The 13,691-nt window shown below is 37.8% G+C and overlaps 1 protein-coding gene across 3 annotated transcripts in view; it reads right to left on the bottom strand.

The window, feature by feature from the left end:
• Positions 1-13,691, bottom strand: part of LOC149925079 (dorsal-ventral patterning protein Sog-like) — a 193,349-nt gene that overhangs the window by 25,984 nt on the left and 153,674 nt on the right. For all 3 annotated transcript variants that reach the window (XM_090160406.1, XM_090160407.1, XM_090160408.1), the window contains exons 11-13: positions 9,884-10,080; positions 7,448-7,567; positions 1,181-1,340 (exon numbers count right to left, since the gene is read on the bottom strand). In XM_090160406.1, the coding sequence (XP_090016532.1) occupies positions 1,181-1,340; positions 7,448-7,567; positions 9,884-10,080 (477 nt within the window). The remainder of the gene's footprint in view (positions 1-1,180; positions 1,341-7,447; positions 7,568-9,883; positions 10,081-13,691) is intronic.

Raw genomic sequence — 13,691 nt, 5'->3', positions numbered from 1 at the left:
TTATTCTCAGATGCCTCGATCGGTTCTTGATAAAATTTGATGTGGCTTCCATTGGAGCGCTTAATTCGTCTAAAGTTTGTTAGTTCCTGGATATTTCGCAAATTGCTTATTAACCAAGACATCACCTTAGGCCCTAGTCAGCTAGCTAAAGAATTGTCATGATTTTGCCAGGGTGGAAAAAATATATTTTCCGCGGGTTTTCCCACCTGTTGTTTTCTTGTTAAAAACCGTGTGGAAAAACGTATGCATGGTTTTTTCCACACCTATAGTGGCAAAATTCCATAAAAAATAAATAATAAAAGAAGTTATATTCTTCTATTCTATTCACTCTTCTTCTGGCTTTTCATCTCTGCTATTTTCAATGACCAAATTAGTAACTTAATCAATGATTAATTTACCCTGAAAAGGGTTTTTTCCACATTTTTCCGGTTTTTCCCTCATGTCCCGGCAAAACCCTGGACTTTAATGTTTTTAAATCAGGTGGCCGATTTACAATGCGTAGGAGGGTGATGGCAAGCCCTTCAGCGCAAAGCTAGCCAACATCTCTCTACACAGGGCCGGATTAACCAATAGGCCGAATAGGCCTGGGCCTAGGGCACCAAGCCTACAAGGGGCACCAAGAGGGTTCGGAAAAAATAAAAGAACAAAACTTTAATCATTTGCTTTTCACAAAATATTTTCCGGAGTAATTTTAATAAATGCGTCCACCCCTATGAACCAAAAACGTTTGATTGTCACATTCTCTGACGGACTGCCGCCTAGCCCCTGACGACATATTAAATCTGGCAGCAAAATGAATTTTCCTTCCATTTCTCAATTATAAATTGAGGGAGCGCCTAGCTCGCTTCGCTCGCTATTGAAGAGGGCACCAAAATTAACTTCGGCCTAGGGCCCCAAAAAGTCTTAATCCGGCCCTGCTCTACAGGAGTAATCGAAGAACACGGGGGAAAACATCTAGTACGAAACAGTCAAAACACTCGCGACACATCATTATCCTTGCCCCCTTTTTGTTTGTTTATCAGCAAACTATTTGTAAATCCATCTATTAAGAAATAGACGGAGAAACCATAGGGAACAGCTTGATCTAATTAGTACACGCACTAGCCATCTTGACACAAAGGTAATCTAACAGAGAAAGATTAGCTCGTACAAAGCAAAGGGTGTAAAAAGCGTATCTTACCATTGACGAAGGCGTCGGAATAGAGTCTTTGTCGGATGCGACCGCTGAGGCGGGGCCAAGGGGGGCCTCGGGGCGTCGACATGGAGATGAACAAGTCTCCACTCAACAGCATCTCCGCTTCTTGGACGTTCTTGGCGCTCTTCGGAAACAGACCCGTCACCTTGAGAGAGAGAGAGAGAGAGACCCGACAATGAGAAAAAGACAATGCTTATAAAAGGGCCAAAGAAGAACGCTTCTTGTTCGAAAATCCGCGGATTTCTGCCCGTATCTCTTATAGGCTCGCACCATCATAACCCTCTTTTTCTAGATCTACGTTCGGTTCGAGAGCGTCTTATAAGCCACGTTCACACCTACCCTCGGAAACGTTTTGCCCATTGAGTTGGGAATAAATAGAGGTACAACTAAATCTGGCTGGCGCGGGACCAATTTCGTTCAATAAGGAGACTTTATCAACTTTATCGTTCTACCGTGGCCAGGGCCGCATTAACCAATAGGCCGAATAGGCCTGGGCCTAGGGCACCAAGCCTACAAGGGGCACCAAAAGGGTTCGAAAAAAACAAAAGTACAAAACTTTAATCATTTGCTTTTCACAAAATATTTTCCGGAGTAATTTAAGTAAATGCGTCCACCCCTATGAACCAAAAACGTTTGATTGTCACATTCTCGGGCGGACTGCCGTCTCGCCCCTGACGACATACTATATCTGGCAGCAAAATGATATTTCCTTCCATTTCTCAACTATAAATTGAGGAAGCGCCTAGCTCGCTTCGCTAGCTATTGTAAGGGGGCACCAAAATTAACTTGGGCCTAGGGCCCCATAAAGTCTTAATCCGGCCCTGACCGTGGCGGCATCTGTCTCTAATGGTGGTACCTATATTGCAATTAAATTTTTTCGCGAATCTGATGCGAAATTGAAATGTATGATTACTCGTAACAAACAAACCTTTGAAGTTGTTTACAAATAATTTTATTCTGTCAACACGATCCTTTTTAACTTAAGTTACGGTGAGTTAGCTAATAATTATTTATTTTTCGCCATATAACTTTATAAAATATAGATGGCGCTACCGCCTAATTATAAAGATGAATTTCGTACAGTCTTATCAGAACAGGTCCCACGTAACCATGGCAATCGAAATCGTAATTGTAATTCTAGCAGTATTATTCCCAATTTAATGGTTTTGCCTCGTGTCGATCTCGCTGCGGTTCTTAGCGTTTGGAAATCTTTTAGTTCACACGTTTGATTTCCAGTGAGTTTTGTAGAAAATTGGGCACGCGTAGTATAGAAATATAATTAGAAGTTCGTCCGCTCACGCATTTGAGTGGCGTTTCAAAACATTATTATTAAAAATGAATGCACCTAAAATAAATTTGTTGGATTTTTTGAATAAATAGACAAAAAGTTGCGAGATATTTTCTTCTAAGAATAGGCATAAAATTTTATTAGGCGCAAAAAATTCACGATTAACGATATTTGTAAAAAAAAAAGGCTCGTGGTTCACAAACCGACTCGATGACGTCACGAATCGCTGCCAAAATGGTCAATGAAGCGGTTGAGCCGAAGCGATCTGAAACTCTGGGACGCGTAACGGTCACTGTTCACACGACGGGATACAAACGTTGCGGGAGCACATGCAACGTTGCAGATGCTATGTGTGAACGCGGCTACAGCCTCGAAGGATGGATATATCGAGCAGAAAATAACAAGATTTCAGAGTTATCTTTTTTCTCGAAACTTTTCCGAGACGAGGTAGCGCCTTCGACGCTTCATAGCGACACGAACCCAGATCGAAACGAGAGATGAGACGGGGGGAAAGTTTTTCCGAAATTAGTTTAGTTAAGATTAAAAGTTCCCCTCTTGAGAATTGTGTACCTGAGAAGGAATCCTTCTAAATAATTAAGCCGGTAATTAAACCGGTAATTAAGTTAAAAATATCGGAAAGGCTGTAAGTTACAAAATTGATAATGACAGAAGTATATTATATGCCTTTTACCAAAGCCATGGAGGCGTACAGGGCATTGCGATACAAAATGTTCAGTGCAAGCCAAACGATGTAAAATGTAAGTTACATTATCTTATGATATTGAGCTATTTTAAATCCGTTATAGATTTCGTCTCCCACAAATGTTTCTTCCAAAACATTTCGAAAAATCTGCGGCAGCCTGCGAAGGCACAAGTATCAAGGCCATAACATAATAATAATTATCAGCTAGGCTAATCACCCAATTTAATTTTATTAAATTTAAAATTTTAGCGTATAATTAATCACCCGAATTTAGAATTAAATACACAGAAACTTTTCTAAAAGTTATATTAAAAAATTAATGGGGTTAATAGCGAATAATAATAATAATAATCAGCTAGGGTAATACCCAAGGCACCACCTTAGGCCTAAGTCATCAAGCGACTTTTAAAGCCATTAATTAAGGGGGCCGGGTTACAACGCGTATAGAAGGGTGGTGGCAAGCCCTTCATGCCACGCGAGTCAACAACTCCCTACACTCACTATTACCGTTAACCTCAACAAGTTTTTATAGAAGGGGAAACCCCTTAAACCAGTGGGAAGAGAGCTTGCAAACTCAATGCAGAAGGAGTTGTTTCGAGTTTTCACCCAGTGACACAAGCTAGGATCGAACCCAGCTCCTCTTACTGCGAGGTGAAAGTGCTAACCACCCCACCCTCTATAGCTATAGGTAGATGCATACTCTGTGAATAATGATTACCACTGAAATCGTTCTCGGAACGTTAACTACCTAGATTTTAGTGTCCGAATGTGAGATACTTTAAAACGCAATCTGGTCTATTTCTGGCCAACCACCTCCATCAAGAGTCGCCATTAAGCCAACAGTGAAGGAATATAATAACCCTCAATTATATGGGCGGCCACATCGGAGTGGAATAAGACACAATGTTAGTTCTAAGTATCCCTTCCAAAATCCTCAGGAACGTACGTTCTCCTCGAATAACAATAAGAGGTGATAGGGCACGCCAAATCCTAGGCAAACATAGTCTCCGCGAAACCATTTAGGCATCCATTCCGGGCATAAACACTATTACAGAATGGAGAAGACTCGCTAGTAATAGATTCCCTTTGGCGTTATCCCGAAGGTAGATTCTTCGGATGGAAGACGTTAAAAATAGAGCGGGGCAGCCATTAAGCCCACCCTCAGCCCCGCAACCCTTTCTCCTTCCAGGGGCGAATCGCGTCAAGCCAAAAGGGAGATGGATCTCTTCTTTAGATTATAATGACGCCAGGGACCGTTCCATCACGCTGACAGAAAAAACCGCGCCATAGCCTTACCGAAAGCGGAACCGAGTTAGAAATATCATTGGGAACTTTTTGCTCGATCCCTTGATTAGGCCTGCCGGGGTGATAAGCGTAAAACTGCATCAGCAATATACGGGGAACGGGGAACAGCAGCAGGCAGCTGCCGAAGTAGGATTACCAAGAGGGTTTTATCCGCGACTAGTTTTCCCCAGACGCGAGAAGCTGGGATACATTTTTTCGGACCCAATAACCTATCTTTCCAACCCGATTTTTTTCTCGCTACAGTGTATTTTTCGTGGTCGCTTTTTTTGGGGTGTCATACAGTTTTTCTTTGGTAAACTAAATTAATATCATCACGTGTTATCACTTTATGATGTCCAAAAAGTATCTAAAGTTACGGGAAAGCTCGAGGTTATTACCGGTTTTTCGTTTCATTTGGTCCTGAAGGAAAATTTTTCGTATTACAATCAGTCTTCGTACTGTTAATAATTCCATAAATTAAGATGTTAAGAACTACCGAATTAAACTAGAAAAGGATAAAGAACTACCGTATTAAACTAGATAAGGGTTAAGAACAACCGTATTAAACTAGAAAAGGGTTAAGAACAACCGTATTAAACTAGAAAAGGGTTAAGAACAACCGTATTAAACTAGAAAAGGGTTAAGAACAACCGTATTAAACTAGAAAAGGGTTAAGAACAACCGTATTAAACTAGAAAAGGGTTAAGAACTACCGTATTAACCTAGAAAAGGATAAAGAACTACCGTATTAAACTAAATAAGGGTTAAGAACAACCGTATGAAATTAGAAAAGCGTGAAAAACTACAGTATTGAACTAGATACGGGTTAAGAACAACCACTTTAAACTAGATAAGGGTTAAGAACAACCGCTTTAAACTAGAAAAAGGGTTAAGAACAACCGCTTTAAACTAGAAAAGGGTTAAGAACAACCGCTTTAAACTAGAAAAGGGTTAAGAACAACCGCTTTAAACTAGAAAAGGGTTAAGAACTACCGTATTAAACTAGAAAAGGGTTAAGAACTACCGTATTAACCTAGAAAAGGATAAAGAACTACCGTATTAAACTAAATAAGGGTTAAGAACAACCGTATGAAATTAGAAAAGCGTGAAAAACTACAGTATTGAACTAGATACGGGTTAAGAACAACCACTTTAAACTAGAAAAGGGTTAAGAACTACCGTATTAATCTAGAAAAGGGTTAAGAACTACCGTATTAAATTAGAAAAGGATTTTACATCTTCAAAGAGAAGGGATTTTCTCCTTCCGAAACTACGCAAAAATCAGCCGGCACTTCAAAAATATTAGGACTAACGTTGCAATTTTTATCCGGTCCAATTAGTCACGATAAATAATAAAAGAATGTACCCGAAAAAGAAGCCATTAACGATTTGTACAAAATGATTACTAAACATTTTTAAACAACGTTGGCGACTAAAGTATTAACGGCGAATTGAATGTATACGAGAAACGTGAGCTATACGTAAAATGACTTGAAAGGAAAAGTCTTAAAAAGGAAGAAATAGGATGCGAAGTAAAGTCGAAATAATGGGCGCAGATTTCTCCTTCAAAAATGAAAGGAATCTCGCTTGGTTGCTTTTAAATAAAGAACGATTAGAATATAAGCGATGTCTGACATCTCAAGGCCCGAAGCGAGCGCCCCCTGACGACCAGCGCGAGAAAAGGATAATGGATGAATAATAGAGTTTGAGCCACCAGCGGCTCCGTTCAACCAGCAACGAAAGATGGAAAATGATGAAGAGGAAACAGAAGGTGAAGTCGACCAAAGGGAGCGCCTACTTTTTGCCACTTTTCCGCTACTTTTTTCCCCAACTCACTTTTTGCAAACCCAGCCTCACATGGTTGTTTCGCGTAAGGCGAATAAGTACCAATTTGTACGTAATATTTAGTGTCAGATTATTCTACGTTATTCGCAACACATTACGAAAAAAAAAAGAATTATGCTTTCGTTCGAAAGTAAAATTCAAATTGGCTCTTCTGACTATTCGAAATCAATTTTGAAGGCTTAAAAATGGGATTTATTTTCTGAAAGGGTTGTACGCCAATACGCCATAATCAATGATTTTGTTTTAGAAATTGGTAGTAAAAATATTCAGTATTTCTACGTTATCCCGAAGCGAAAAAGGTTTTTAGAAAACTTTTTTTTCATAGATAATAAATGGATCAGTATATAGAATCTCGCTCGAAGGCATACAATTTAATACCTAGTTCACACCTGGAGAACATTTTCCCAAAGACAGCAAACGAGGAAGTCAGCGTGGCCGCCATATTGGGGGAAAATTTTTATTTGTAGTGAAGTGACATTACCAAGAATGTGTACATTCTTAATAATACTTTTTAAAAAGTTTATGAAATAAAATACTTCGTGAAATTTGCATATATTTTTTTAATTTAAAAAGGCTAAGCCTAGGTCACCACTATAACGCCATCTGGGACACTTTCTTTATAGGCATAACGCGAACAAAAAAATTGTAAATAAACAAGTATATAGTTTCTTAAAAATAAAAATAGATTAATATAAATATCCATAACACGATAATAAATATTCAAATTATACGTATTTTCTGTCCCGGTTGGTAGATTTTTTAGCGTTTTTTCTCACTTTGACAAGGTTTTTTATGGCTGCTGTAATGTTAGACTTCGATGTATTTATAAAAATTATAGTTGTTTTAATTTTGAACTTTGTTATTCTCTCGTAACCATGTGACTTTTGTCCTGTTTTTATGATCATCTAAGCTGATCGAAACTTTGTAAGACCTAGGTTTAGCCTTTTTAAATAAAAAATATATGCAAATTTAACGAAGTATTTTATTTCATAAACTTTAACCAAGCATTTAGAATTGCTAACTAATATTTTAAACTTACCTATTTAAAAAGTTACAAATTAAATATTATTCTGGATTTTCTAGCTCAGTGAAACAATAAACACAGTAGTTTAAAAAATACGGTGACAATTACCTTATTGTCAGTCAAAAAGATTTCGTTGGAAGTCATCAGAGTGCGCATTTCTTTCTTGGTAGGTTCCTCGGCGTCCAAGGTTATGAGGACGGGTTGGTCTGGCAAATCCACCGACTCAATCTATATTATAAACAAAAAAAAAGAAAAAAAAACCCTCAACATTAGAAATTAAGTCGTTTCGATTTTCGTAAAGAACGCGCAGTTTCAGATAAATAATGGTTTTTAAAACTGTTTTTGTAGCTTGTAAAACGAAGAATGATGGAAAAATTGTCAGCGGCGGAATTCAATTAGATCAAGGTTGTACATTTTCGAGTATGACACCGATTCTGGTACCGTTTTTTACGGCCTTTTTTTTTCGTTCATTTAATGATTAGACTTTTGGGAATCCGTGAGCTGATTTTAAATCAGTTACCCGTTACGTCCTGTGTTTTGGATCCTTGAAATTTATTTAACAATCTTCAATTTTCTTTGAAAAAGTCTTAAAAAACATTCCACTAACTAAATGGAATTTTTACCGTATATTATATTGAAAAGTATCAATTTAGGACGTAAAAATTAAACAGAGGTTTAATGTAGTTTTCCCGAAACAAACTAGTGTTAACTAATATTAACGATGTTAAATGACATTTACAAAAAGCAAATTAGCAAACAAGGTCAAACGATATTTCAGAGGCGATTGAAGTAGCTTGTTTCCACGGCTATCATAGGGTCCAAAAAAAAATTAGTTAAGACGACTTTACTCCCCCTCGCGATTTAAAAGTAAGCTCCTTCACCCTGCAAACAATTAAAGCAAGTGACGCCTCGACGTGTACTAGCTCTGTTGTCAATAGATGTCGCTAGCGACATAAAAATAAGATGCTGAAGCTACATTTTGACCCAAAAGGCGGGACATCAAAGTACCACTCACGTTGATTGGCTCGTTTGTAAATTTGACTTTCTAACAATATATAATTAAGGTTAATTTAAACTAACAATTGTAAGTAGAGTATAAGTTGTCTAATTATAATACTCTACAATGGTTCTCTGACGACTTTATCGTTCGCTATTTTGAATTTTAGCTTCCTCTGCCATTTATAGATGTCACCACGTTCTCCAGTAAAATTGTTTTTTCAAAGAATCGGTTATATTCATTGCCATCTCTAATAAAAATGGCCTTAGCATAATACAGGTGGCAATGATAGAGCCAACAGTGGCTTTAAGAGACTATGTCAAAAGTCTCGTTATTCTACTAGAAACGCCTCCTTTCTCGTTATTTAAAATGCCTTAAAATACCGATTCGATTTCAGTTCATCCTATAATAATAATAACATATCAAGAACTGATACCGGCAACTGAGAATAAACGTAGAATTGATCTATGGTGTCGTCAGTTCGTAACGACTTCTGTTGACAGGAAAGGGAACTAGCTATCTCGTGTTTTTTCATTTTGGAATGTTAAACATTAATATAATAATAATATTTTCAGTTTTTATGATTTTTAAACTGTAATATTAATTAATTGTAATTAAATGTTTAATTTTCATATTTGTAAATACTAGAAGTTATACTACTACTTCTACTATAAATGTTTATTTTTAATTATAAATATTTTTCAGTTTGGTTCCCTTAAACTGACCCCATTTAAAGGGAAATTGTAACCACCCTAAAATTGGTTAAAAACCATTTAAATGGATAGAGGACGTCCGAAAATGGTTATACAAAAAAATTTCATGTTAATATTTCCAGTATTTGATTTATCATTTGTAACCAAATTTCGAGTTTTATGCCCCTGACTCGAGAATCTCAGAGCCGCTCGGTTGAACCTACCTGCAGCACCATCTCGTGAACGAAATATTAATTTCCCTGGTTTTATCGTTTTTTGATCGGAAGTGTCGTCTGCTACGACATTCTCCTTGGCTTTACAACCGAGTTATACTCGTAGATTGTAGTTTATCGTGTTTTTAAAATGCCTTACACGCCGCACTTTCTCAAATATTTGCCGCTTCATTCTGTTGGCGCTGCACGTAGGTTCAACCGCGATTTCTGAAATTTTTGGAGCCGTTTGATGTAGGTTGCGGAAAAAATAGCGTAACTTTTTAAATACTTTTCCAATAACTATAAAATTTCAGGGACATAATCATTAATATGTTTTCCATAATCCTGTAAAAAAATCTCGTAAATTTTGGTTTTGGTGACAATTCCCCTTTAAGCTACATTTTGACCCAAAAGGCTCATTTTTAATTATGAATATTTTTCAATTTATTTTGGTTCCCTAAAACTGACGCGATTGAAGCTCACGCCGGTGACGTCTTTCCTTCCCCCATTTACCCCCCCCGGGGTGATGCGACCATGATACCAACGGACCGTCTTATCCATCGATTCATTCTCCAAAAGTACAAAAGAAAACATGATTAAATACTCGAAGAAAGGATAATAAATGCGGAAAGTGTGAACTTACGGAATAGGCCAAACTTCCGTCCGTGTGCAGAGAGACGACGGCCGTGCCGACGGGACTTCTGCTATTGCTCCAGGGGTTGGAGGTCATGGGAGGCGGCACGTAGGGCGCGTCGCCGTCGAAAGACGGGCCCTGGAGCGCTTTGGCTGGCGTCAGGGATTCCCCGCCTTGGTTCTCGAGCGTCATGGTGGCTTGGAAAACTGGAAGAAAGGACGGCGGAATCGATTTTAATTACAGGCCAGATCGCTCGTGATTCCGAGACCCTCGTTACGTCCGTGATTAATAGGAAGCCGCCACCACTGCCCCCCCCTCTCCGCTCGGGGGTCAAAAACATTTTCACCAACACTGGCCGACGAGACACCCCTGACGAATCTACTTCATATACTGATCTTTTAATAAGAACCGGTATGGTTTCTATATATTATTACTCATTTTTTCCCCAAGTTTTTTCCCCCACTAGTTTTATTTATATTGCACCCGAGGGGTCGGACATTCAGAAGACCCATGTACGCGGTTTGCAAATACAGTTGATTTTTTGAAAAAATTATCAAACTGTATTTTTGAAAAAATTATCAAACTGTATTTTTGAAATAATTATAAAACTGTATTTTTGAAAAGATTATCCAACTGTATTTTACAAAAATTATCCAATTGTATTTTACAAAAATTATCCAATTGTATTTCACAAAAATTATCCAACTGTATTTTACGAAAAAATATCAAACTGTAATTTAAAAAAAATAATCCAACAGTATTTTTAAATATTTATCCAACTATTTATAAAAAAAAAATTATCCAACTATTTATAAAAAAAAATTATCCAACTATTTATAAAAAAAATTATCCAACATTATTTTTGAAAAATTAAACTTCTTTAAGAAAAATCGCGTATTTATAGTTTATTGTTGTTTTATCTCTAATATTTTGAAATTTAAAAAAAATTAACTATTTTAAAACATACAAATCTACAAAAGAATGCAAATCGGTGTAAATTTATGTTGGATTTTTTTCCAGAATTTAGTGGATTTTTGTAGTTTGGAATTTGTTTCGAGATACTTCACTGCGTCGCTTGAGGAATTCTAAAATCTTTCGACGGATTTCGTGGATTTGTTAAAAATCCATGATTTTTAAAATGTGTCGTATTTTCGGTGTACTTGAATATTTAATGGGCGGCCCCCCGCGAACAGCCGGTTGTTAATTGAAGCATTTCTTCGGCGGCTTCGTTCTTTCTTCTTTAATAAGTGATAACGAGGGAAAATATTTTTTTGGCGAACATTATAATTACGAAAAGATTGAGCCTCCGAGCCGATTTAGGGCGCGCTTCTTCCGACTTGGAAGCCCCCCTGGTAGGCTCACTTCCTAGGAGGGTTACCCCTCGCGTAGTGAAGCGATATTTCTCCAAGCGCAATTGCTTTGGACAAGGAAGCCGTCGCGCGGGGGCAATAGACTCGATAAACTTTTTAATTGCTCCAGATGGCGACGATTTTCACGATTTGATTTCTATAAATGCGAGAAAGTCATTCTCTCCAAATATAAATAAATACTATATTGAGACTATCCGCGAGCATCATGGTCGTAGATTATCCCTGGTACAAGTGAGGGGATAACGTCACTGGCTTCTGCTTCAATTGCGTGGGGAGTTAAGGACCCAATGAGATGCCGTGATGGTTTGATTGACTTTAGGGGGAAGGAGCTTGCTGTATGAGTGTGAAAATATTTCCCTTCCACTGCTAACGCCTTTCCCTTCCACTGCTAACGCCTTTCCCTTCCACTGCTAACGCCTTTCCCTTCCACTGCTAACGCCTTTCCCTTCCACTGCTAACGCCTTTCCCTTCCACTGCTAACGCCTTTCCCTTCCACTGCTAACGCCTTTCCCTTCCACTGCTAACGCCTTTCCCTTCCACTGCTAACGCCTTTCCCTTCCACTGCTAACGCCTTTCCCTTCCACTGCTAACGCCTTTCCCTTCCACTGCTAACGCCTTTCCCTTCCACTGCTAACGCCTTTCCCTTCCACTGCTAACGCCTTTCCCTTCCACTGCTAACGCCTTTCCCTTCCACTGCTAACGCCTTTCCCTTCCACTGCTAACGCCTTTCCCTTCTATTGCAAAAATATATCATAACTGCTTAAAAATTTAAGTATTTAATTTTGTTAACACATTCAGTTTTTTATTATTAAATTTAAACAAAAAGGCGAACTACTTTTATGTTAGATCGTTTTTAGGAAATGGAAACGAAATCGTAAAAATAATAATTTATATCTCAAATGGCTCATGACGATCCAAGTTCTAGACTTTACCCGTCATTTACTTTTCATAAAATCACATTAACTAATCTATCAACAAAACCAAATTATTTTAAATGTGAGCAAGAAGATATAAGATTAACGTCTGATCTACAGGTATATTCCCATTCGACCGAATTCAATATGTTTCCGAAATATAGCCCAAAAAGCGGATTCGGTTCATTGGGACCTTTTGTTTTGTTTTTTACTTCTGCCCCGAGATATAGCAGGGTACGCAAAAAACGTTATACCTAAACAAAATTGCTACAGGTGTACTAACGGTAAGGTTAGGTTAGGTTAGTCTCTCACTTCCCTAGGGTGGCGCGCTTTTATAAATATATTTATGCTTTGAACTTTTTATTTATATCAAGAATACAATAATTCGAACAATTTGAAACACTTATTTATATAAGAAGTAAACCTATTTTAAAAACGTCTCATAAAAACGAAATTTGATGTACTATAAAAAATAATATAAACGTGCAAAATTGGGCTGTAAACCGCACAACTGGGGTATTTTCGATCGATTGGGACTCAATGTTAAATCGTTTTCGAACGAATGGGATTTCGGTCGAATGGGACCAAAGCGATCTACAACTTTTGGAGAAATATATTTTGGGAGTAAGTGTTAAATCAGATTAAAAAACGTCTTTAGTACGGTACGCTTTTTTAAGTAGCTATAGTCAACCTTCCATTAACCTTTTAAAGGCTAAAATTCCATCAGTTCACTGTCTACAAAAAATAATATTTCCCAGACTCCGATAAAAATGTAAATAGGTAGACTACATCGCGGCTTGGGTCAACCAGAATTGACAGTGGAGCGAGACTAAAAATCGCCAACTTCTATAACCCATCTAATGGAGCCAATACCGTTTGTCAAAATCCGGTAAACCTATCAACAATCAGGAAACGATGAAGTTATCGGTATTTTTTTCGTAAAAGAAACCGCTAGAAAAACGATGTCGCGATAAGGTCACGTATTTTTATCTCTTTGAGGCGTCGCGAGATGGCGCTGATCACTAAAAGGGGACAAAATGTGTTTGAGTGTAAAAACGAAACGCTATTCCTTACCACCCATTTTTGGGGAATAAAAAAATAAAATAAAAGGCATCCATTATGGGCCGCGCCGAAATCGATGTAAAACTTTAAAAAAATAAGAGCTCCAATACAGGAAACGAAAATTGACCTCCTTTCTTTCAATAAACCTCCCCACCAGAGGGCCTTCAACTTGACCCTCGCATTACCAATGATTGACTTTAAAGTTCGACGGGTAGCAACCGCCAGGGGGATTCGTAATCGTACAACGGTTTATTAAATGTTTCAATCGGAAACTAATAAACCCGGTTATTGGATAATTCTAACAGAGCCACTATCGAGATATTGAGTACGCCCTCGAAAAATGCCTTAAAATACCGATTCGATTTCAGTTCATCCTATAATAATAATAAAATATCAAGAACTGATACCGGCAACTGAGAATAAACGTAAAATTGATCTATGGTGTCGTCAGTTCGTAACGACTTCTGTTGA

This window comes from Leiobunum rupestre, chromosome 10 (assembly GCF_980474605.1).
Source record: "Leiobunum rupestre chromosome 10, qqLeiRupe1.1.hap1, whole genome shotgun sequence".
Taxonomy (NCBI): domain Eukaryota; kingdom Metazoa; phylum Arthropoda; class Arachnida; order Opiliones; family Sclerosomatidae; genus Leiobunum; species Leiobunum rupestre.
Note: the sequence above shows the minus strand (reverse complement) of the source record. Positions and strands in the feature narration are given on the sequence as shown.